The sequence below is a fragment of the Falco cherrug genome, chromosome 4 (genome assembly GCF_023634085.1).
Source record: "Falco cherrug isolate bFalChe1 chromosome 4, bFalChe1.pri, whole genome shotgun sequence".
Taxonomy (NCBI): domain Eukaryota; kingdom Metazoa; phylum Chordata; class Aves; order Falconiformes; family Falconidae; genus Falco; species Falco cherrug.
In genome coordinates this window covers 29596425-29620966 of record NC_073700.1, presented here as the reverse complement: position 1 = coordinate 29620966, position 24542 = coordinate 29596425, and the positions used below count along the sequence as shown (strand labels likewise).

General features: G+C 43.0%; 1 protein-coding gene across 4 annotated transcripts in view; it reads left to right on the top strand.

Moving 5' to 3' along the window:
* SDK1 (sidekick cell adhesion molecule 1) overlaps positions 1-24542 on the top strand; it is a 412574-nt gene that overhangs the window by 327886 nt on the left and 60146 nt on the right. For all 4 annotated transcript variants that reach the window (XM_055708535.1, XM_055708536.1, XM_055708537.1 and 1 more), the window contains 6 exons: positions 636-873; positions 6832-6947; positions 7222-7411; positions 9408-9506; positions 18066-18260; positions 22539-22740. In XM_055708535.1, coding sequence (XP_055564510.1) covers positions 636-873; positions 6832-6947; positions 7222-7411; positions 9408-9506; positions 18066-18260; positions 22539-22740 — 1040 coding nt within the window. The remainder of the gene's footprint in view (positions 1-635; positions 874-6831; positions 6948-7221; positions 7412-9407; positions 9507-18065; positions 18261-22538; positions 22741-24542) is intronic.

Here is a 24542-nt window from a genome sequence, read left to right as displayed (position 1 = left end):
AATAAGGGTCACATTTCTAGCCCTGCTTGCCTGTGGAATACAGTCTTCTAAGCTGTGAAATGCTCATGTGGATCAAGCTTTGCCAGTGATTCAGAACTGAATCTCACCCATCCGTGGCGTCATGTAGTTAGTTTTATGGGGAAAAAACTCTAAACTTCATGAAGTAGGCTAATTATTTCATATTCTAATCTCTGAAATTGCTTGGGGAGTTGGAATACTAGAATAAATCTCTGCTGATAAATGAGTAGGCAGAGCGTCAGTAAAAACAGTAAAAAAGTGTACGATAAATGAATTTGTCACATGCTTCAGCAATTTATCATTCCTATCCATAATTAATCACAAAGCTCTGAAATATATTGTATTCATATCATCTCTGTTGATACACCCACAGCAAATGGCATAGTTCTGTAAGCATATCTATTTGGTTCAAAACTAAAGATAAAAATGAAAAGAAAATTTCAAGCAACACAGAAATTTAGAGATTATGAAACATAAATAAGACAGAAGATCAACCTCTTGATCTTTTTTGCCTTCATACGGCCTTAGACGAGTTCAGATAGCCTTGGTATATAGTTTGGAAAGCCTGGCAATGTGTTTCACGTAGGAATGTTGCGCTTTTCTTTGTCGTTTGCCAGCCCCTCCCCGACACACAGTATAATGGCAATCCAGAGTCAGTGGGGTACAGGATAAAATTCTGGCGTTTGGATCTGCCGTCTTCCACCCTGATGAAGGTTATTAATGACCGGTTGGAAAGAGAGTACACCGTTGAAGATCTGGAGGAGTGGACAGAGTATGAACTGCAGATCCAGGCTTTCAATGCCATCGGGGCAGGACCATGGAGTGAAGTAGTGAGGGGTCGTACACGGGAGTCTGGTAAGTCAAAGCACCGTGTCTGCTGTGGAAGACACGTCCCAGAACTTCAGCATTTTCTGCCCCATGTTCATTTTTTTGTTGGCTTTTTTCTTTTTTGATACAGGTGGGGTTTTTTGGTTGGTTGTTTTGGTTTGTTTTGTGTGTGTTTGTTGATCCATTAAATCTAAAATGAAAGAAAAAAAAAAACATCTCTAGATGCACTGAAGGCAAAAAGACATATAGACGTTCGAGGGAGTTACTTATTTTATTCCTACTCTGCTTTCATGCATAAACCTGCAGGTTATTTATTTAAAGCAAACAAAACAACCTCTCCCCATTCCTGCCCTTGTTTGGCAGCAGCATGGACAACACAAGGCGTTTGCATGCAGCCTTCTCTGGCTGAGCAGGTCTCTCATGCTTCCTCTCCCCTGCCCCAGCACCCCCTTGCCCCTCATTCTCCCCCTGTCCCTTTGTACTTGCAGGGTCAGGAGGATTTTCTCACTAGTTGTGGTTACCTGAAATTTAATTTCAAGCACCAAATATTTCTAAAAGGGCACAAGTCATTTTAAGAGAGCTGATTAGCCCTGTAGAAATAAAATAATTATCTGAGCTTTTGATGACACGTTTTCAAAACTGCCTTTTCAAATTGTGTGTACAAGGCTATATAGACATAACCTGCATATAGACCTAGAGCACAAGTACGTATTGTCTAGCTGAATTGCCCATATTAGCACAGAGGCTTCAAATAGAAGGAAACCCTCAATCTCAGGCAACAACGTTTGAAAATAATACACAAGTATTATTTTGTGAATATTGTTAGCATATTAGCATATTGTTAACGGTGAATTATTGTTAGTAAAAACAGTGAAGACAGAACTTGAAAAGCTGCTCTCTAGCTGCTAATTTCCACAAAACCTATTTCTAAACATACCATACATGCACCTGATACACTAAAATCCATATTGCAAGTGAATAACAAAATTGATTACATTTATAGTTTAAAAGTTTAATAATAAAAGCTCTTTGTGACCTGCATTTATGCAAAGTTCAACACTGATATTTTTTCTTACTCATTTTTCCTATTTTTCTTCATTAAAAATGTTTTGGAATTTAATCCTATGCATACCCTGCACTTACAGATGCACGTATCCGTGTCTGTGCACTCTGTACCACGCAGCACTACTTGGTGGAAAGCGTGAACGTGCTGTGCACAGCAGGATTTGGTCTGCTTGTTCAGATAACTATGCTTTGAACTAGCCAAGGAGAAGGCTAAACAAAGTCATCCCCCTCCATTAAAGTGCTGCTTTTTGGGAAGTAGTAATTGGAAAGCTATTGTCGGCATTATTTTAAACAAGGCATGTTTGCGCTGGAGTTAGAGATAGCATGAGCCAGCCAAAATAGTTTTGAAGCGTTCCGTATCACAATAAAAAGATACCACGTTCTCCACTTTCTCCTTTCTGCTGTTCTTCAAACACTTCTTTTGAGATGTAGTAAATACTAAGATTAAGTGATTTCATAAAACCTCAGGATTATAGAGCTCTTGCTCAGCATCTAAAGATCAGAGGTTACGTGTGTATTTGGCATTTTCTCTTGCAGTATTAAAAGGAGGTTGACTTGAAACTGATTGTAGGAGGCACACAGAAACTGGGATCAAAATAACACAAAGCTGTGATCTAGGCCATAAGGACTCATTTGTTTTTTTCCATGTGTTTTCTTTGATACGAACATCTGATTTCTTGAACAGAACAAGTCAGGGCTCAGGCTTTTGGCTGTATCTTCTCTGATTTAGAATACACAAGAAGCGCTGGCATAGCGGCAAGCTGCGTGAGAGAACTTCAGGGAATCTGTAGCTAACCTGTGTGCACAGTCAAATGGGGTTAAAATGCAAATAAAAGATATCTAAAGCCAGAGAGAAAGGTCAGAGCATTTTTAGGTCTGTCTTCTGAACTATAAGAATAATTCTGTTTATCGCTTATGTTTTCCAAGTACTTTAAAGTGTCCTAAATATTTTTTTTTTCGTTTTGTAGATAGTGTCTTAGGGAAGTTGATTTTGCCTGCTGCTGCAGATCGTAAATATCCCTCGCAGCTGGCCAGAGGTACCTTGGCCAGGATCACATGGTGATTCCTTGGCAGAACTCACGGTTCTGTGGTTTACATGGTCCAAGGAGCCTGGGAAGGCAGAGCCCAGGCACTAAATCAGCTCATGGTACCTAATGCCAGTGCGGCCACTGGAGTCCAAAATCTTTATTGAAAATAAAGCTGTACTGGAGCACTGCTGTTTATTCTAGGATATGCAATCATATCACTAATAGCTGAGCACACATGCTATAACAATAAAGGAGCATGCCATTACAGGTATGCGCCAGTTTCTGGAGCGCTTGACTATAAAATATATTGAAACCAAAGAAACTATGAGAAAATAACTAGTGCTATAGGTTTTGGTAACCCAGGCTTGAAAAACGGTTGGGAAACCCTAAAATGAAAATCTGGGGTAGGGTTGCAAGCAGCTGAAGATGGAGGGGGATGAATTAGGATTTTTAAACAGGACAGGTTTTATCCGTCCAAAATGTTTTTATAATGTTAGAAATTAAATAACTCATTAAATTTTACAGTGTAAAATAACTGCAGAGTAACAAGCTCAGTTTCCACTCAATAAATTGACAATGGTAGTAGATACAATACAGAGAAAGCACGAAAATGCGAAAGACCTCTAATGTATAAGAACCACCTTGACAGGGCTGGTTTGTTTTAGCTACAAACAATTTATCTCAAATACACTTAACACAGTGCCTTAATATTTTTGGGGCTTCTAATATTTACCTACATGAATGTGTATGCTTGTCTTGCAAAATAATAGTGTGTTCGCATATCTATGGCAAGGCTCAGCCTCCCAATGCTTCAGAGGCTGACCTTCATGAAGCACTTACTGTGTGGGGTGATGAAGCATCACCTGATAATTCACATGTTGTGGTCCGGTGTCCCTGTGGGGATTTGTCAGTTTCTGCAAGCTGAAGATTTGGCCTGTGGGACCCAGTTTTATAGGCAGTGGTTGCGGACTGCAGCTATGCTGCTTTTGCCGTGACCGTTGCTCTAAATTGGCACTTCCTAATTGACGTCAGAGGTACAATACACCACTTACATTTTTACTTTGAAAAACCAGTGATGGATGTTGAGCCAAAATGAGCTGCAAAAGTGGAGAGAACTACTGCATCCCACTATCTAGCTTTCTTAGAAAGCCAGAATACAGGCTAGCTTATTAAAAGCTCCTTTTGGCCCAATTAGAGACATAAAACCAGCATCATTTGCTATAAATCAAATGTGGCTCTGTCAGATGTAGAAAGAGGATGCATGATCTTAGACGCCAACATGGATAACCTTAAAAACTTGAGTTCTTATTGAAGTTCCAGTGCAAAGTGCCAGTAGCTGTATAATTTCCTGCGTTTGATCTTCCGAAGTACATCATGCAGCTGGCAGTTTGCTGGATTAGCTCGTCATTTAGTTCCAGTGTTTCCGGTTCATTTTGTTAAAGCTCTGAGATTTTTTTGGACACTCTTGCTTGGCTTCTGTGCTCTTCTTGCTGGCTACTAATGAGAATGTGGCTTTAGAGCTTATAACAAAGTCTTCAGTGCAACAGTTAAGGACACCAGCATTAGGGAAGGGAGCTTGCAGAGGAAAAAGGGATCTATTGCCTCACTCAAGCCAGTAATTAGTCTTAGCAAACTATAATTTCTTTGAATCAAGGTATCCTGAGAGAGGAGAAGGGGTCAGAGAAGTGAAGGTTACATTTCAGTTCATTCTTAAAAGGTCGATTAAAGTCTGTTACTCGATGACAGACTGGCAACGATAAGATCCACAGTATCACTTGCAGATCTTGAATTCATCCAGCCCCATTAGAATAAAATTCTCAACACTAATATGAGAACTGGCGAATTAAAGCACGCTCAAGGAACGCAAGTATTTTTTGCCATTTAGGCATTGGACTTGGATTCCTTTCCAGCGAGAGAGGACATTTAGCTGCTCTGGCTGTCACTGGGAATTAAGAGGAACCTGGGCTCATCAATCTTGGGATAGACCATTCCCTCCTTCGTTAGCTCCCAAGTCCCCCCGCCAGCAGCGGGGTGGTGCACACACCGCAGAGCAGGCATACGCTCAGGGCCAGCCTGGGCGCAGCTTCCACCTTCTGTCAATTCGGGAAAACTCATGGCTGTTGATCAAAGAGGAAAAGAAATATTTGTAAAACAAACAAACTTTTTCTCTCTTGAAAGGCTTCAAACCAGATAAAAAATGTGGCTGGAAAGGGCTCCTTTCCTCTACGCATCCTGGTTTCCTGCAACCCACCTCCACCCTTTCTCTCTCCAGAAGTGATTCATGTGGGAGTAGCTTTGTGAAGATCTACAGATAAAGTTATGGCAGCTATCCAAAGACATTCATGGCTCCTGGCAATCTATTTTCCTTTAACATAATTATATCCTTGTGGGGGATAAATCTAGCAGAAAATTTGGGAAAAAGAAAAAAAAAAAAAAGGCACTTCAGCATTGGAGGGGAAAAAAAAATTAGATTTTTAGTCCACTGCAGTTTTGTGTGATGATGCTCTGTTTTTCATGTCCCACATAACTGGTAGCAGAGAAATTGTTTCAGAAATTACTGTCTTTGTGGTTAACCTTGAGTGCACAAGGGTGGTGTGTGTGTGAATTTTTTTTTAATTTGTATTAATTCTGGTGTCATATTCATTATCTCGTTCGTGTTGCTAGGAGCTTCAGGAGCTCTCCTTCAAAACAGCAGATCTGTTCTTTCATTCGGACAGCCAGGAAAGCATTACTTTTGGCAGAGATTTGTGCTCCTTTTTGTGATGTATTCAGGACCTAATCAAGCCTTACTGTCCATAAGTGCTTGTGTAACATAACTTGGGGAATGTTCTCTTGAGGTCTGACAGGTGGATCATGCTTTAAAGCAGGCTGTACCCTTCAGATGTTGGAAATGCCACGGAGGAAGGGGGGGGGGGGATAAAATAAATGCAAAAGGGCAGCATAAAATGTGAACTCTTAAAAATAGCCTCAAATTCTGCTTGTGTAACATGGCATGCTATTAAGCTTGCCTACAAAAGCCTGCAGTTGTGTGGTGGTTCTGCATCAGTTAGAGTTTTAATGGCATGAGAAAATGCAAGTTTGCTTTTCTCTCGAGTCAGAGAAAATTACAGTGTTCCTGTGCCATCCGTTCTAATGATGTTTCTAGTTTCATAAGAGCCAATTTTGCAACATAAATGAAATAGGCATATCTTTCAGTTACACTGTATCAGTCCCTGAAAATACACCTTGCATTAATGTATCCGTCTATAATTGATGTATTGCAAATGTTGAGCACTATCACATAATCAAAAGGCTTAGAGGTTAAAGAACTTCTTACTGAACTGGGAGTGCAATCCAGTCGTTGAAATTATTGCTAACTCTAGACAAGATGCTATAATTCCCTTTCAGATAATATAGGAAGCCAGGGGGGTGTAAAACTTCTTGTTCGAACAGATCGTACCGTAAGATAAACTCCCATTCATAAAGATTTCTCGCTTTTGGCACAGGGAAATAAAATGTATGTGAAAGAAATACTAGGAGATAGACTTCTGTAGAAGTCCAGCAATTTAAACTTAATTCTAATTACTGCAGATATATAGAACTTGAAATTTATTCATATCTGACTGTATTTACTGTCTTATCTGTAGACACTGGTTAGTATTAAATGTTTAGCTCTTTACAAACATTGTGATTTCTAAGATGAACTGGCAAGAAACTGTGAAGCAGGCTGAAATAGAAAGATGATGTAGGATGAATACAAGAGGAAGGGGTTGCCGGGAACCTGTTCCATCCTTTTGATTGGAATACTCTTCTATGGGATCCTGGAATAATCCCAAGCAGATAGGGAGATGGAGCAAAATGATCTGGTATGTCTCACCTATTTCTGCTTTTTGGTGATGCCATGTCATTCCAGTTCCCTCTGCTCCTCCTGAGAACGTCTCTGCTGAAGCCGTGAGTTCCACCCAGATCCTTCTGACATGGGCCACAGTCCCGGAGTCCGAGCAGAATGGTCTGATCCTGGGTTACAAGGTATGCAGCTGGAGTTTCATGCTCATTTAATCTTTAATACGTTACATGGATATGGTTTTGCATTTGCTATTTATTATTCACCTGCTGGATAGTTATATTATTCATGTCAGCTACAGAGGATATAGGAAGCGTGCTGTGTTTGGAAGGGGTGATTGGTGAATATAACCTCATTTTCTATTTTGTGAAAAGGAAGAATCTAAAATGTGTCCCCCTCTTTTCAGCCCACATGTAACAATCCTTTTCTTTCTACATTTCATATTGATTTATTCTGCAGATACTTTTCAAAGCAAAAGATTTAGACTCAGAACCAAAGAGCCAAATAGTGAGAGGTAACCACACTCAGTCCTTCCTGCTCTCTGCCTTGCGCAAATACGTGCTCTACGAGATCCAGGTGCTGGCATTCACTCGTATCGGAGATGGGGTCCCCAGCTCTCCGGCAGTCATAGAAAGAACCAAGGATGATGGTAAGTTTAAAGGTTACCAAAATAAGTATCTTATTTGAGCCAACCTTTTATCAGTGCTTTCTCTCAGTGATGCAAGTGTGGGCTATTTGGAATTTTTTAAATTTTTTTTTTTTCCAATGAAGGACTTGGGTGCCTAGCTAGTATCACTCAGCACTACTCCATCGATCGTGGGCTGAGGATTTGGCAAAAACACAGAAAACCAGAGTCCTCTGTTTCATCTTTCCCCACAGCTGATGAAGAGGGGGAAAAAAAAAATCTAAAATTGTACTCTGAAGCTTGGTGTAGACAATTTCTATTGAAGACATTTTTTAAAGGCCAATTATAAATTCCTATTGAAGTTCAATCATTCTCAAAAAAAAAAAATAAGAGTGCTGCAATTGAAAGCAATAAACAAATTGAGTCTGATTGGACTGAAGGAGAGATATGGTATTTACAACTTCAGTAATCCATTCTCTCTCTTTTTTTTTTTTTTCCTCCTGAAAAGGAGGCATTGGCCCTGGAAAATATTCCTACCAGCTTCCTTTTGCAACTGCCTCCAGCACTTCCCATGAGCTCAGGGACTCCGGGGTGCAGCTCGGTGTGTTGAAGGCAACCCCTTGCCCTGGTGCTGTCTGACCACATCGGTGTGGTGGCAGCATTCCTGCTGAGGGACTCTTGCAGAAGTTTAGTTCCACTCTTAAAATATTTTTGGCTTTGCAGATGCTCAAGTTACTTTTAGTTCCATTATCTTTTCAGTAGTAAATGAATGTTAATATCAGTGTGAGAGGCGTCTGTTTATTGCTGCCGGTGAAGATGAACAAGAAAACCTCTCTCTCTTTTTCATCAAAATCTTTTCACAATAGTGATGGAATAAGTACTGGTTTCTAAAAGCAACTTCATTAAGGTAATTTGGCTGGGCTGAGGACACATTCAGGCTTGAGGCTTACCAAGACATTTTCTGCGGAGTGCAGGGACGGAGCAGGAGCGTGCAGGATCAGGGACAGCAGCTCCCTGATGTTTTTTAGATGTTTTTTCAGCATACTGCCTGCGTGGGGACTTGGCTTTTCTCTGAAAGGAAACAAAGAGAAATTACTGTTACAGAACTCTGCAGGGAGAGAAGCAGCGCTCACTGAAATGTACATATCGAACTATAATGAGAAATATTTAAAACTGTTTGTTTTTGATAACCCCATTATAGCAGTTTCCTCCGTAAGTGCATGTTGGCAAATGGTACAAATTGTTCTTCCATCTCTATACCCCTGACATAAATATGTTGTGTCTCCTCTGGGCGCAACTTAATTAAAAGTATCATCAGGGGTAATGCAGGTGGAATTTGTGCTGAAGGGGAAATTTTGCAGCTACTAATGTATGAATTAGCATCTCCTCACCTCACGAACCTGGGATGGTCAGCACAGCCACCAGCCGTCGGTGTTAATGTGCATCTCACCTGCCTCCGGTTCTCCTGCTCAGACCCGGGTCTTTAAAATGCACATGTAAAATCAGAATGTAAAATCAGAAGGCAGTTCAAAGCTGGTGCTGATGGTGTGGGGAGGAGATACTACTGAATTCCAACAAGTATGAAGTGGATTAAGCTGACACATAGCTCTCTGTAAAGGCAACTCAGTGACTTGCTCCACAGTATGTGGCGTTACCCAGTGGTGATGCAGCTGTTGGCAGGGACCCCTTGGCTGTGGAGGTGGGGGTAACTCTCGCAGAGGTCAGAGCTCCTTTGTCACAGCATCCTGCTAAACGTTCCACAGGTGTGGGTAAGACACTGTAGGGTGCACTGGTTCTGTGTCATGTTTGTTGTCTGTGGGTGCTGGAGGCATTTGGCCATGGACAGGATTCCTCAGAATAAATGTATATGATGTGCATACATAGGGGCTCCCCACCATCTGCAGCTGGTGGTGGGATACAGCCCCGGCTGCCTTCTCTGCAAGGGGAGCAGAAAACTTGCAATTCCTCCTCTGACATGCCATGCATGCTAGCACGATCTGATTTCTGTTTTTCTTTCCAGCCCCCGGGCCGCCCGTGAGGCTGGTGTTCCCCGAGGTGAGGCTGACATCCGTACGGATCGTTTGGCAGCCGCCAGAGGAGCCCAATGGGATTATTCTGGGTAAGACAGAGCAGCAAACGCAGGGCTGGGAGGTGAGGGCTGGGGATCACAGCAAGCTCCAGCTGTTGGGTTTTCCTTCCCCTTGCACATTGGATTAGAAAGCACACATAAGCAAATCTGTGGCTAAAGAAAAGAAGAGATGTTGGTGTCAGCTGACAGACGTGGTACCGGGAGTCTGCCCGGCTCCACGGTGTGTTTTCCTGAGCCAGAATTACATGTCATTCATGGCACTGTTCGAATTGTTGTCTCTCTTCCCATCTGCATTTGGGTTTGTAACCCATTTGGCTGGCTGCTGGGCAAACTGCCTGTGGAGCTGCAGCGAGGGAGAGCTGGATTTTCCCCTCCTTCCCTCCGCTCGCTTTTGCCGGCACACCTGCTGTTTCGGTTTCATCTTTGCTTCCTTTTTATTGCTTCCTTTGCATAATACTGGCTGACAGGTCACAGGGAGTTAACTCATATTTGGCTTTCATCAAGGGAGACAGAGGCAGCACGGCATGACAGGAATTTGTGGAAAACCTTCTTACCTTCCTGCTCCCATAACTCTTGGGCTGCCTTTGCAATTGTGGACACCAGCCACTACTTGTACTTAAAACGTGAAGAATTTTACAACCTAAGGATCCATTCCTGCCTCTAAAATTAAAGTAGCTAATAGTTACCCAGCAATTTTGTGTTCTCTGCTGATGTTAAACACATTTTACAGTCGTTCCAGCTGGTGAGTAAAGATTTGTGTCTCAATTCCGAAAACTGAGGCAAAAGCTTTTGGGTTGGGTTTTTTGTTTTGTTTTTTTTCAGTTCTCAGTCTGCCAGGCCTTTCTGCTTCTGGTTTCACCGCCACCGCTCAGCCTTGCGTGTAGACCTTTAGCAGTATTTCCTAAAGCCTCCATTGCTGGGTGGAGGGTGCCTGCCTGCCTCAGTGTCATCCCTTTAAATAAAGGACCGGTCTTGCATTGCATTTAAATCTTCAGTCAAGAACTCACAGTATTTGCTTAGGTGTGTAGTTTCCCAAAGTGATCCTGGCGATGCAGGGATATCATCAAATGGGACCCGAAGGCAGATGCTGCAGGGATTTTCTGAGCACAAGAACGAGCCTGTGTGAAGTTTGGCAGCCATTAGCTGTCAGAGACAGATCCACACAGGGTTTCTCTGCAGCTCAGGGAAGCTTGGCTTCCAGGTTGTCTTGTGGGTTTGATTTGTTGCTTTTTTTAAGGAACTGCGTGTCCTAGAACTTGCTCTCAGTAGATACTGGGATTTGAATCACAGGATGTGGTTAAGGAAAAAAAAAATCATTTGATAGAAATGATGAGAAAATACAAAGGAGGTTTTGCTTTCCCAACTGTGTTCCAATGTCTCATGTTGCTGCACTTTGTCAGCCTTAGTTGCTGAAGTTGCAAACTTGGTGGAGTAGGAGCTCTCTTCTGTGCTGTCTTTGCAGAGCGCTTTGTGCAGTGTATCCCCTTCTCAGCTGGTTCTTACTCATTCCTGCTATGTTGATGATAAAATCACAAAAACGCAGGGTTGGGAGGGAAGGGGAAATTGTCCCTTAAGGAATGCTTGGATGCTCAGCCTGTGGTCTGCTGTTTCTGATGCCTTGCACCATCACATCCCGGTAACATGTCCCAGGATACTTGCTGCTGTCCTGACTCGACTTTTTTGCGGCACTGGTGGTGTAGCTAAGTAGGTTTATGACCCGCTATTAATTCTTACCCTTTTACTGCAGAACACTTCCAGGTCAGTCAATCCCTCTTTTATATGTACCTGAAGCTTTTTCTTTGTAAGTGTGATAATTGGCAGGTTCCTTTATTGAATTTCATCTTACTGATTCCAGACCATCTCTCCTCATTATCAAGATCACTTTAAATTACACTCTTGTCCTCTAAAGTGCACACAGCCACTCACAATTTGGTTTCATTTTTGGAGTTTGCAAGTAGACTGGCAATTCTATCAGCCAGATCATTAATGAAAGTATTGAACAGAACCAGACTCATTCATGAGGTCTCATGAGAGCTTGCTTAGTATGTCCTCCCAGTTTGTTAGCAAACTATTGATAACAACGTTCTGACTTTTTTTTTTTCTGAAAGTGTTCATGTCAAAATGTGTAGTATTTCTCTTAGATTCTGTTTCTTTTTTTTTTTGCTTTTGGTGGGGCTGTGTGCAACCACACTAAAGCCTTACTTGATGTCGTATCTACTCTTCCCACCTGGCCAATTACATTGTCAAAATGGAAAACAGATTATTTGATATTTGTTATTTGCTCCAGACAAATACATATTGGCTGTTCCTTGGCACTTTATGTTGACTCATATTTTTTTCCCAGGATCTTTCTGGGTATTGAAGTTTAGTCTGATTTGTCCATAATTCCTCTGGGCGGTCTTTCTGCATTTTAAAATATGGGATACTCTGCTTGCCTTTCTGTAGCGTTCTGGGATGTCACCTATCCTTCAAAAGTTCTTGAAGATAATCGCTAATTATTCAGAGACGGCTTCAGCTAGTTAGATGAGCACTGCGGGGCACATTTCATCGGGCCTTTCTGACTTGATTACATCTAGCTTAACTAAGTATTCGTTAAGCTGTTCTCTATTCTAGCCTACATCCCTGCTTATGTTGTTGTCACTTTAATTTACCTTAAGAATCTAGTCAGCATCAACTTTTGTGTGTGTGTGTGTGTGTGTGTAAATGAAGCAGCGGAGGTATCAGCCTTCCGTTCTTTTCTGTCTTGCCTGTCTTGCGCTCTTCTTTTCTTCCCACTAGTTGACTTGTCCTCCTTCTGTCTCTCTGATTTCTGATGTATTTATAAAATCTTTCTCATTGTCTTTGATGCCCTTTAAGTTACAACTCACTTTGCACTTGAGCCATTCGGATTTTGTCCCTACATGCTTGTGCTGCCTATTTATACGCTCCTTTAGACATGTGTCCCGTTTCAACGTTTTGTCAGATTCAGTTTTGATTTTCAGGTCATTAGTAAGCTCTGAATGCAAACACACTGGCCTCTTAACATCTTTGGTCTGCGTTGGGATAGTTGTACCAATTTTGTCTCTTTTAAAACTGCCAGCTAACCTGAATTCCTTTTTCCCTTATAATTCCTTCCCAGGGGGGTGTTACCTGCCAGTTCCCCCAGTCCACCTCTTTTGAAGTCCATTGTCTTTATTCAACAGTTCTTACTCTTTCATTTTTCAATAGTAGAAATATTGAGCTTCATGGAAGCCGCCAATGTCAGAGAGAAAAAGTAAAAATTACTCACGTTGGATACTTCTGTGATCTTTCCTAAGAAGTGACGTCTGCTCCAAAAATAGATAAAAAACAATGTGTAGCATTTGAAGTAAAGGTTGCGAGGTTGGTTTTTTTCCTGTTCACCTTTTAGATCTCATTACTGTAATGAACTTTCAAAACACCACCGTAACCCCCACAGTCAAGTGCACTGAAGTAGTGTTGTTGAAATTAATAAGTTAATGTGATTTTGCACAGTGCCCTTCTATTCACTGGTGGGGTTGGAAAGGAAAAACACTTGCTTTGCAAGAGAACTTACATTCGGAGCCTTTGAACTAATGTTCCTGCTCTGCTAGCTTTGTCTTCCGAGTATACAAGCACCTTTGCAGCTAACATTTTTGTAATCTATATCAAAACATGTTCTAGCATTTCAGAGAGAGATTAGCAGGATGAAATACTGGCAGGCACCAAAAGGAAAACCACTTGTTTGTTTGTTTAAATATTTTACTGCGGAAGACTGCTAGATATTTCCATTTCTCCTTTTGGGAATGTTATGCTAACCATCTGAGGCTTCACTCTGTCTTCTTTTCTGCGCTGTGTTCAGCTATCACCCAACACAGTTCCTTCAAATGCTGTTGAGGAAAAATGATGCATTGATGTGCGTACGTACACCTCTAGCTATGAGCTTCCCTGAAAATGAGAGCCCACCCTGCATCCTTCCAGGCCCTGGTTAGTGTTTCTCATGGTGTCCTTGTATTTAGCGTTTACCTGAAGCTTATTGCAAAAGAGTGTAAGAACTGCACTGAGAATTAGAACCAAAATTGAAAGTAATCCACGTTTGCAAATTCATATTTTGATCCTACGCTGCCTTTGCACACCCACTGGCCCTTAATCAGATAAGCAGCAAAATCAACAAACTGGATTGCTGCTCCACTGGGCAGCCCGTCACCTCCCAGTATCATTTGGCTTTCCCTAAGTTCTGTGACAAATTAATAAGTGTTTGTATCTCTGCTGCACCATGGCCTGCATGAATGGGTGCTGTCAGTTCTGAAGGGTTTTGTATGGTGATGAGCTTGAAAGCTTTTTTATATTCATGGTGTGTTGTCATCTTCCTGCCTGTTTGCTTTGGGGAATCCACTGGTTGTGTTACAATGACCTAACATTTAACAGGCGGTTCAGACTGTTGCCATTTATTGAGTTCAGAAAGCGTAGCTCATGAAACTGCTTGCAGTTGTGCAAAAAATACTTGAAAATATGCTAATGCAAGAAATAAGCCTAGTTTCAATGAATAAATAAACTCCTGAAGAGTTGATCTTTCAGGGCTTTTTTAATGCTGTTGTAGCCTGTGAACAGCAGAACTCCCAACAGCAGAAGAGGTTTGGGATATAACGCGATATGGGAATAAAATTAAGAAAACAAAATGAATTCTTCTCACTGACCTTCCAGATGGTTCATATGCTGTAAGATACTCCTTTCCTAAAAACGTTTGCTCTGATCACCTTTTAAAGATTTTACTTTCTTTAAGAATATTTGATTATTTTTTTTTACTATATCTGCATCATCTTATCGTCATAATCTAGTCAAGGAAGGAAACTTCCTTATTCCTTCACTGCAGCAATTGTAGCTATTGCCTCTTATAGCCCTCGAGCATACGTTAATTTCTCTTTGAACACTTTCCATTTACCTCTATTGATTTGCCTCATTTGATTTCACTTAACATTTCCTGTCTTCTTCCATCCCTTGTTGCTAAAATTCATCAACTTAATAAATTTATCTTTTTGATCTTGCATTAACCCTGATTATTATCCAAGCTGTAGTTTAAATACTGTGTCTTCTGTGCCACTCAGAAAAAAGAAAAGTGATGCTTTTTATGGTGCTATGTATCCTGGCTGATCCAAAACATCGAATAGGAGAAGGTGATGTAGGGGATCAAAATTAAGATACTGGCTGTCTCTCAGGTGGGTTGTAGGTAGCAATGGGAGTGAGCTGAGTTCAGGTGCAGAGCTTGGATATGTACCTTCAAATTAGACCGAGGAAAGTGTCAAGTTTCTGAGGAAATCTGTGAAGGTGACGGCTCTGGTTGTGTAAGCTCTGCCTGAGATATCCAGGAAAATAGATATTTACCCAGATCATCAGCCAAGCGGCAGACGTAGGAGAGGAGAGTGAGGGCTGATACCCTCTTTCACAGGGATGCATTGAAAGGGCATTTGTGGAGCCTGTCAGGGAGACGGGCTGTGACAAGTGATTTCTCCTTTCTCATGGCTAAATTAGTTTCTACACTAGCCAAGGATCCACTCTTGTGTAACCTATTACAATGGCCTAGATATGTATGTGTTCCTTTGCCTAATCTGAACGTGTTTGTAATTGGCTTTCCAGCACAAGTACCACCATTTGGCAGTAAATAGTTATCTTTCTATTCCCTCCTTACATTTTAACTACACTTTATATTTTACAAAGGTTTAGAAAAGAGAGGAAATTGTTTGACAAGGATATGTCCCAGATATCATACTTATCTTTTAATAACTAGATAAATCAACTTTTCTATTCTTTTAATATTCTCTGTTTCCCTCCAGGTCTTTTTCTTTACGTCTTATGTCCCTTTATCAAACTTCTTTAGCCATCTTAGTCATTTCTTCCTTCATGTTTCCTGCTGCTGCAAAAATTCCCCAGTGCTTTTCTTTGACTGTTTTTCCCCCTTATTGAGATCCTGCACCGGGGTTTTTACTCCCACATTCTTCATATCTGTATAAACAAAAATGATTGTAGTATCTCGGTTACTTCTCCCCGTTGATATCTGTCTTTCCGTGGGCTTTAAAATGATCAAAGTGTTATAGTATTAAAGGTACAGAAATACTGTCGTGAAATGTATTGGACCAGTAATGGGAGAGCTCGTGCCGTGGATAAAAGGAAGTATTTGCAGGTGGAAAAAATCAAAATGTTCGAAGTGTAAGACACTAAGACTTTACTAGGATCTAAGCATGCTCAGGAGCTCCAAAAAAATCACTTTTTTATTTATTGGTGTAGCACAGGCTGTTTCAGTTGGAAGGGCCCGACGGTGACCATGTAGCCCTGGCCACGTTAAAGCGGGGTGTTACAGGCGTTCTGCAGATGCCTCTTAAACACTGGCAGGCTCAGGCCATTGGCTGCCTCTCTAGGAAGCCTGTTCCAGTGTCTGACCACCCTCAGTGCTTCCCAATGTCCAGTTTAAACATGCCCTGGTGCAGCTCTGGACCATTCCCATGTGTCCTATCACTGGATACCAGGGAGAAGAGCTCAGCATCCCCCTCTCCACAGCCCCTCCTCAGGAAGCTACAGAGAGCAATGAAGCCGCTCCTCAGCCTCCTTTCTTCCAACCTAGACAAGCCCAAATCCTTAGCCACTCCTCCTACAATGTTCCTTCGGGCCCTTAAGGAGTCTAACGCTAGCCACCCGGCTGTGGAAATGGTGCTGTAGGAATATGCCTAGCAAACTGACAGCCGCGGCGTGCGAGGGTACCCCAGGCAGCGCGGGCTGAGCCCGCTGGGGTGCCGGGAGCCTCTCGCTGCTGATGCTCACGATGCTCACCTTCAAATGTGGGTGCCCAGAGCACATTAAGGCACTGCAGTGACTCGACTCTGTTCCCAAACCTGTTTGTAACCTCAGCCTGCAGGAGCACAGTCTGAAGCCACAGATGCTTAGAAAAGCCAAGTTCACCCTTTGAGGTATTGCTGTGATCAAATTCGTTCTATGCGAGGCAGCTCTGGCTGTTGCCCGACCTCCCCTAGCAGCTGCCAAAGAAAAAAAAAGGACAAGGGAACTCTGGTGCATAGTCAACAGCACTGTGAGTCAGCACACCAAAATTAATACCATCTGTATCCCAATTTAATTCCAGTGTTTGTGACAACGTGCACCACACGCAAGCATGGCATTCATTCAGGAGAGTGCAGGAACTCTGTTTCTGCCTTCTCTGTGAGTGGGCATGTGGCATATTCGCAGTGGGAAACAAATGTCATTGACTTTGTCTAATAGCCACAGGTAAGATGAAACCCTCCATATTCATGCACTGACCTTCACCAAGGAAGCACGCGGGATTTGGCTCCCCTTGTTCTTGTTACAGCCAAAATGCGGTGGGAGTTCAGGCTCTAGCTGGGATATTAATTCCAAGAGAAAGAGATGGTCTCAGGTGCTGCAGACCCCTTTCGGTCATTGGGAAGATGAGCAGAGGGTTGGCAGAATCATGTCATGACTGTTTTGTTTTCAGCTGGTTTGATTTGGATTTGTTGGCTGCCCTCTGCCCTGTCTAACTCCGTGAAGCGTTTAATCATACAACTGTATTCAGCTTGTGCAATAAAGCCCCACACCAGTTCTGGTATTAATTGATTTTGGAAGTCAGCAGCTGGACTGAAAGTTACCATTGAGCTCCAGAAGTGAGAGCCTGATTAAATTGCTGGGTTTACAGAATGGGTTTGAACATTTGGCAGATCCTCTTCGGGGGACAGTTGTTGCTAGTGGTGCGTGAGAACTCTGGAAGCCCTCCTTTGCACAGTTGAATCATTAATAATAAGGCTAAACTGTGAACTCCTAATTGTCAGGCAGGTTGGACTGGGGATTATCACTTACAGGCATCAACAAAATTGATTATTAAGTGCCGCATGGTTGAGGCAGGACCTCACAGCTTGCGGGCTGCTGCTTTGGGCTGTGGGTAAGGGCAGCAACGTTGAATGGCAGAAGAGGAGAAGGGTCAGCACTCGCCGGGCAGTTACAGGGGAGTGGGAGAGCTGGGGAAAGGCAAGTGCAAAAGCAGGAGCAAGCCTTTACTTGAGCGGTATGAAGGCTGCACGGTTTGGGCAATCCAGCTGTGCTGCAGCTGAAGAACCTTTAGCTCGAGCCGGTGCTGCAGCTGTGAGAGGGCAGAGCAGCACGGGCGTGTGTGCGTCCACGTGTGCCTGTGCGCGGCTGTGCTGGGGCAGGGGAAGCTGAGAGCTGAGAGTGTCGGCTTGAACTGGCTCAACCAGGTGACATCAGTTGCACGGAGTCTGTTCCTTTGCCTTTCTGAAAAGGTACCAGTATCCTCAGGAAGGATTAAACTGGTTTTCTATCACATTGGTATCAAGGATGGCAAGTGCAATCAGCTTTATTGCAGATCATATTCAACAGACCCCTGTGTGCACCGCTGTGTATGATTTCCTCATAAGGTACAGCACCTGACTGGGGGAGGACTGCCGCGTAGCAGTGGTTTATAACACTAAAGGAAGTAAATTACTTCATTCCGGTCTCAGAGAAACAATTATGTTAAACTAATAGTAGTTTTGGTGCTCTTCTGCTGGAAGAAAACCCTAACCCTTTCTCTCTCTCTCATTGATGCTGTGACTTCAGGGTACCAGATTGCCTACCGACTGGCCAGCAGCAGCCCGAACAAGTTCACGACGGTGGAGGTTGGCTCAACAGTCAGGCAGTTTACTGCTACGGATCTCACCCCTGAGTCAGCATACATCTTCCGGACATCTGCCAAGACCAGGCAGGGCTGGGGGGAGCCTCTGGAAGCCACAGTGATCACAACAGAAAAAAGAGGTAATGCTTGCAGCCACAGGTTGAGGTACTTGCTGTTGCATGCATTGGAGTCTGCGCTGCGTTTAGGGGAGCTTTAATAACAAGCTACAGCCTGTGCAGCTCCTCCCTCTCACCCCATAAACATGCCCCAAACCATCATGATTTGAGAAACCTGGTGAGCAAGACAGACTTTTATGAGACACAGTTCTTCTAACCTGCCAGGCTGTTGGAGATTGATTTTTCCATCAGCTGCTATATTGGCCATACGCAGCCTCCTCCGGCAGTCAGATCTTTTTTCAGCTCTCTCATTTTCTAGAAAGATTGCAATCTTAAGAAAGTAAGTGATGGATGAATTATATTGATTAGAGAATGCAAAATGAGAGGTGGCGATCTTGCAGGATTTCTCCACAGCTTCTCCATCGTACCTCAGTCCTGACCTAATGTGTTAGCAAATACTCTGGCCTTTCACTGCCACACACTCGAGCAGAGTGTTTGCATCTGGATCGCTCAGAATTTTTCTGCCTCTTGCATCAGCCATAAAATGGTTATTCGCATTCTGAATCTCCAGTCAGGTTCTGTTCTGTGGGGAACCTACTTGAAGAAAGCACCAGTTACACATGTATAAATGAAACCAGATGCTTAGATACCAAATGTGTCAAAATATGAAAGGTATATAAGGTATTACAGAATCTGCTCTGCATCATTACTTGTTTTTTTTAATGCTTTGGCTTAAGTAACTGCTCAATTCCCCAGTCTTAGAACAGATCCCTAGAGATGCCAGTTAGAAAAATTATATTTTCTACTTGTGCATGAAGGTTTTATTTTTTTATAATTCAGAGCTAAAAGAGAATATAGTGGTAAGGAATAGGAGTGTGGGTTTTCTTCTGGTCTTGTACTATATGCCATGTTCCACTGCAAAGCATGTATCTGGTCTCTTGAGCTGGCAAAGTCAAAACTAGCCAGGGTAGCGTTACCAGCATCACTGGATCGTGTGCCATGTGCCGCTGGGATCTGTTGAGTTGTCTGGATATTGATCTTTAAGAAAACTTCTCTCTCAAAAATTAGAAGTATGCAACTTCTGTGATTTATAAAAATCACAGTTCAGAGAGAAGCACCCTTCAGCAGGTAACTAGGGCAGACCTCCACAGATGTCTTTCAACTATTGTTAACACTTTTGCATGTGCTTGCGTGCCTGGTCTTGGCTCTTGCCCAAGTCTTGCACTATAATACAACCAGTTACATTTATTTCCAGTTCTTAAAACATGCCTGCTAAGCAATCTCTTGTTTTAACTCCTTTCTAGACCTTGCAAATCATTTAGTACAAGAGTAAGGATTTGCCCACATAATAATGTCTTCCGTATTATTTTCCTGTAACACTTCTAAGAAGAGAGGGCATTGGCCTGAATTCTTTACCGTGAGGGTGGTGAGGCACTGCGGCAGGGTGCCCAGGGCAGCTGTGGGTGCCCCATCCCTGGCAGGGCTCAAGGCCAGGCTGGACAGGGCTGGGGGCAACCTGGGCTGGTGGAAGGTGTCCCTGCCCATGGCGGGGCGTTGGAACTCAATGGTCTTTAAGGTCCCTTCCAACCCAAACCATCCTATGAGTCTATGATGTTCAACAACAGGCAACAAGATCTGTGGGGTGCACTTCAACTACTTCTGGCCTGTTTGGTGTTAAAATTCTCACTGGCATAGCTCTCTAGGTCATGTGCAGCCTTCCCAGTGTGTAACAGTGCAGTCCTCAGAGAAACAACTTCCAGAGCTGTGTTAGGAAACTTAAAGTGCCTCTGCTAAAGATACTGTCCATCAAAGAGATTTATCGGCTCAAGGTATCTTCCACCCCTGTCTGATTGCTGTCAGAGTGGAAGTTTAAAGTCCAACATATGGAAGTTTCAAAAAGCCCCACCATGCCCAATAAAGTGAATACTCAAAGCTTGGAGCCTCTCCTTTTCAATAAAATGTGCTCGGATTTCACAGACCATGCACAAGCTGTTGCTGGATACACAATAGCTCAAGGCAGAACTCCCAGCTCTGCTGTGGGAACAATGATCCCTTGTTGCTATCGATGCTTTAGGGTTATCTTGAATAGGCAAGCCATAGTATGAGATGCACCCTTTCTCTTTTTGATGGATGGCTCTGCTGTATCTCTATGCATGCTATGGATCTGAGTCCCAAGGCAGGGAGCATTAACTGAAGTGATCCCGTATGTAAAGTGTAGAGAGAAGAATTGTGTAATATCATATCAGCAAGATTGATATGAGGGGATGATAAAGAAATCTATCCAGCGCAGCTATTCTGCTAACAAGTGAATAAACAAACAAACCTGAAACTTCTGTACATGGCAATAAATATTCTAGAGTGAAAAGATATTTGATTTCCGTTAATAAAAATTCATTCAATACTCTGTGCAGTCCTTGATACTAAGGTAGGCAGACACAAAAATTCCCTCAAAAATTAGCAAAATCAGTCACTCTTGTCCTTTTATATTCCTTGGATAATCCCAATATATCTTTACATTTTGCAATTACACCTGTGATTTATAGATCTCGGCTTGCATTGTAGCTGTATCCTCCAGAGGTTCTTCTGTAGTGCTTTGAATCTACGTAGTAGTGTGTTACCCTTCAGAATAGTAACTCCAGTGATCAGAGCAGAACTGAGTCAGAAAATGTAAATGCGGCAAGAAATTAAAAGTAGTCCATTGAGTCACATGGCCTGGCCTTACATTCCTGTGCAATTCGCTCACCTTAGCATTTGCTCATGGCTAAATTCCCATAAATAAGCTCTTTATACTAATGGGTTTGTACAAACAGTCAGGAAGTATGTCTTGCCATACAAGAGATTTTAAGATCTCCCATTAGCAGCAGAAGGAAACCCAGTCATGGGGGACTGACTGCAAGATCTGACCTGCCCAAAACTGCAAGCTGGTTAAAGCTTATCAGCAGAGAGTATTAAATCCCTGCACAACACTCGCTTCCTCTGATAGAATAACCCTGAATACCTGTCTCAGCCTGTCAGTGTAAGGCATTGACCTTTTGCATTGTACTCCAGCTCGCAGGCTGCTGGCACCAGGGGCTTCCTCCAGCTGATAGCTTACAAATCTTTGGGCACCGGTGTCAGCAAGAGCATGCTGCAGAGAAATGCCGAAAAATATAGGAAATGGTTTTATGGTAAGGCAGCGAAGTGCTGGCCCTATGGAGCGGTGAGGAATCGGGCAGGCGGAGGTGTGTTCGTGGAAACAAGTGCTGATGAAGTTGAATTGAATTGCTTCTCAAAAGCAAGTCACTACGGTGTCTCCAATCAATTTCTGCTTTATTACATGCCACACATTTTAATCAGAATCAATAATCTTCATGATAAACAATTAAACAATTATTCCTCACTCTATAGAGTTTCTCTATTGAAATCGATGGAGTGCGGAGACACAGTGACGGGAAAGGAGATCTATATTGAAACAGTTGGGGACAAGCATGCTTATACCTCCATTTCCATTCCCTGCCTCATCTAAAAGGTGTACGGGTAATTACTCTGGAGAGATCTCCCTTAGCACAGGCACTGGTTGGGTTTTGCAGGCTCAAGGTTTTGCAGGTTCAGGGTTAGTGGGCACGAAGGGAAGAACTGGGGAGCTCTGGAAGTGAACTGCAGTGGGTGCTCACCCCCAGCTCTGCACTGTCCCCAGGCTGGGCTTTGGAAGCAGCAGCAGGAGCTGCTGATGGTTCCCAGTCCCTGGCCAGAGAGAGCCGGTACAGGAATTATTGGCTGCAAGTTGTGTGCTTGGACTCTGCTGCACAGCAGCCTGTTCCAGCTCATCCCTTCCTCGTCTTCATGCTTCAGCTGGGGAGCAGCTGGTGGAAGAGGATGCTACACAGCACACAGAGAAAGAACGTAGTCCCATGGTACCAAGTAGTAAGCACAGGTTAAAAAGTGAACTAGTTTACAGGCAAATTCTGTCAAAAGAGCAATTGCAGCTAGAAGCATAGCTGAGTTTCATTAAAGATTTCCTTGGTTTGCTTGGCTGCTGGTCCTAATGGTTCTTCCGTAACCTACCAGGCTGACACACCCCCCCAGGTTTGATGTAGGAAGGTGTATATTCAATGGTGTCCTGTGCAGGGAGAAAAGAATCGAGTTTCTGCTCTTCTTTGCAGTAGGAGGTTAAGGAATGAGGTGGTTTGTGTTCTTCATGGGGCGGATCCCGAAGTTCAGTCTCCCATAGCGCTACCCCTATGAAAATCTGATCAGGCTGTCACGTTTCATGTTAGCTTGAATTTCCTCTCAAAGAAGTACCGAATTATGGTTTAATTGCAGAACGACCAGCACCCCCCAGGCAGGTGATGACCCCCCAGAGTGATGTGTCGTCACGGAGTCTGCTGTTGAAGTGGGTCCCGGGAAGTGATGGATCTTCACCAATACGGTATTTTACAGTACAAGTGCGAGAACTGCCAAATGGAGACTGGCAAACCTACTCCTCTTCCATCAGCCATGAGGCGACGTCCTGCATTATTGAAAGGTACCATATGATCCCAGGCTAGCATAGAAATTCCCAAACTTCCCACTTCCAACAGTTAGGAAACCAAAGCAGGCATCACTCAGCTTCACAGTCTTTTGACGGGAGAGAGGTTAAGTGAGGTCACTGCTCCCATTTTAGAGGTGGTGTTACAAGCAGCAGTTGAGAGATTTGCTGAAGGTCATGCAATAAATCTAATTAAAGTTGGATTGCAATGTATCTTTTTGAAGCCCTTCCTGAAAGCTCAGCACCGTAGATAATGCTACTCAGGCTAAACCATATGTAGCTACACAATGCTCTGTAAAATACAACTAGTTAAAAAATCCTTTTCAGTAGTGACTGATGTTAAAATCCACTCTCAATGCTACATTGCAGTTATCTCTACGTAAGTTTTTCCAGATGAAATGAGAACCATTTTTATCTGTATTTTCCATACTGAAGTTTATAGATAGGATCAGAATGTTTAAACTTTGTTATTCAGGCTTCATTATAGCCTCAGTGCTGCTGTTGTAGTTAAAGTCCTTGTAACATCTACAAAAGCAATTGAATGTCTGTGAGAAGGTACTTGTTTTGCTGTCCATTTCCTCTGTTGACAAGCTTGTACAAATCAGATTATTTCCAAAAGGCTGTGAGCTTTTGGTGAGTCAAGTATGGAAAGCATTCAGATATGGATTTTTCAGGTCTGTTATAAGAACATCAGTAGCTATGGCGTATGGTAGCTCACCGATCATCTGCTAGAAGATGCAGATACATTGCTATCCTTTCATCTAATTGTGCAGAAAAAAAGACAATTTGACAGTTACAGGGACAAATATAGACCTGATTCATTGACCTTGGAGGTGTTATACGCACCCCAAATTATATCTGGTATCTTTCTAGTCAAAACCTGTAAAATCAAGGAAACCAAATATGTCATTTAGACTTGGCATTACTGAAAACAAAAGATCAAGAAAAGACGATTCAAGTTATTCAAGTTGCTGTAGGTAAGTAATGGTGTCCTAATAGGGTGGCACTAGTGGAAAAGATTTCTTCTCCCCCTGGCTAAAAGCATTTTCCTGTGAAAATCCAGAAGAGTAGCATGTGCGTGATGCAAGAGTGCTGTCCCTCAGAACGCATTATCCCTTGCTGTTTAATCATTCCTTACAAGTAACTTTACTTGGGATTGTAGTCGGTGTTACAACTGCCAGCTGATGGCTGGACACTACCAATTAATTAGCTAAATCCCCTGTAACTTACAGCTCTGCATTTCTAGCCTCTGCATGCGACTTGAGAGGCAGCCTCCTCTACACCTTCCCCTGCCAAGCCAAGGCAGAAGAACCTTTGCGAAGGTTATGTCAGCTGGAAATCACTCTCTGCAGATCTTAAAGCACTGCACAGAGAAAAGAGCTGCAAGGAACCTGTTGTTAGGGTCTTTATTAAATCATCCAGGTAATAGCATTAATTTGAAATTCAGTAAGAATAAAATGCACTGATCAAACGGGATGGTCTAGAGGATTAGTCCGAAGGCTGGTGCTCTGAATTCCAGTGCCTGCTGGGCTCTGGCTGACCCTGGGCACCTTCCCTGCCTCCTCCTGCCTCTCATCCCCATCCATGCCCCGAGGATGAGCTGACCCACAGAGCTGGTTTGAGGCTATCTCAGGCAAAGCACCTTTGAAAGCCAGGTTTTGTCCAGCCATGCACAGCTCTCATCTTGTCCTTCCCAACAAGCCCCAGTCACAAGCTGCTCCCGTGAACTGCAGTGTCCTGGGCGTTTTCTGAAGCCCAACTCAGCTGTGAGTCTGCGTGTTTTCAGGAGCTCAGGCCAG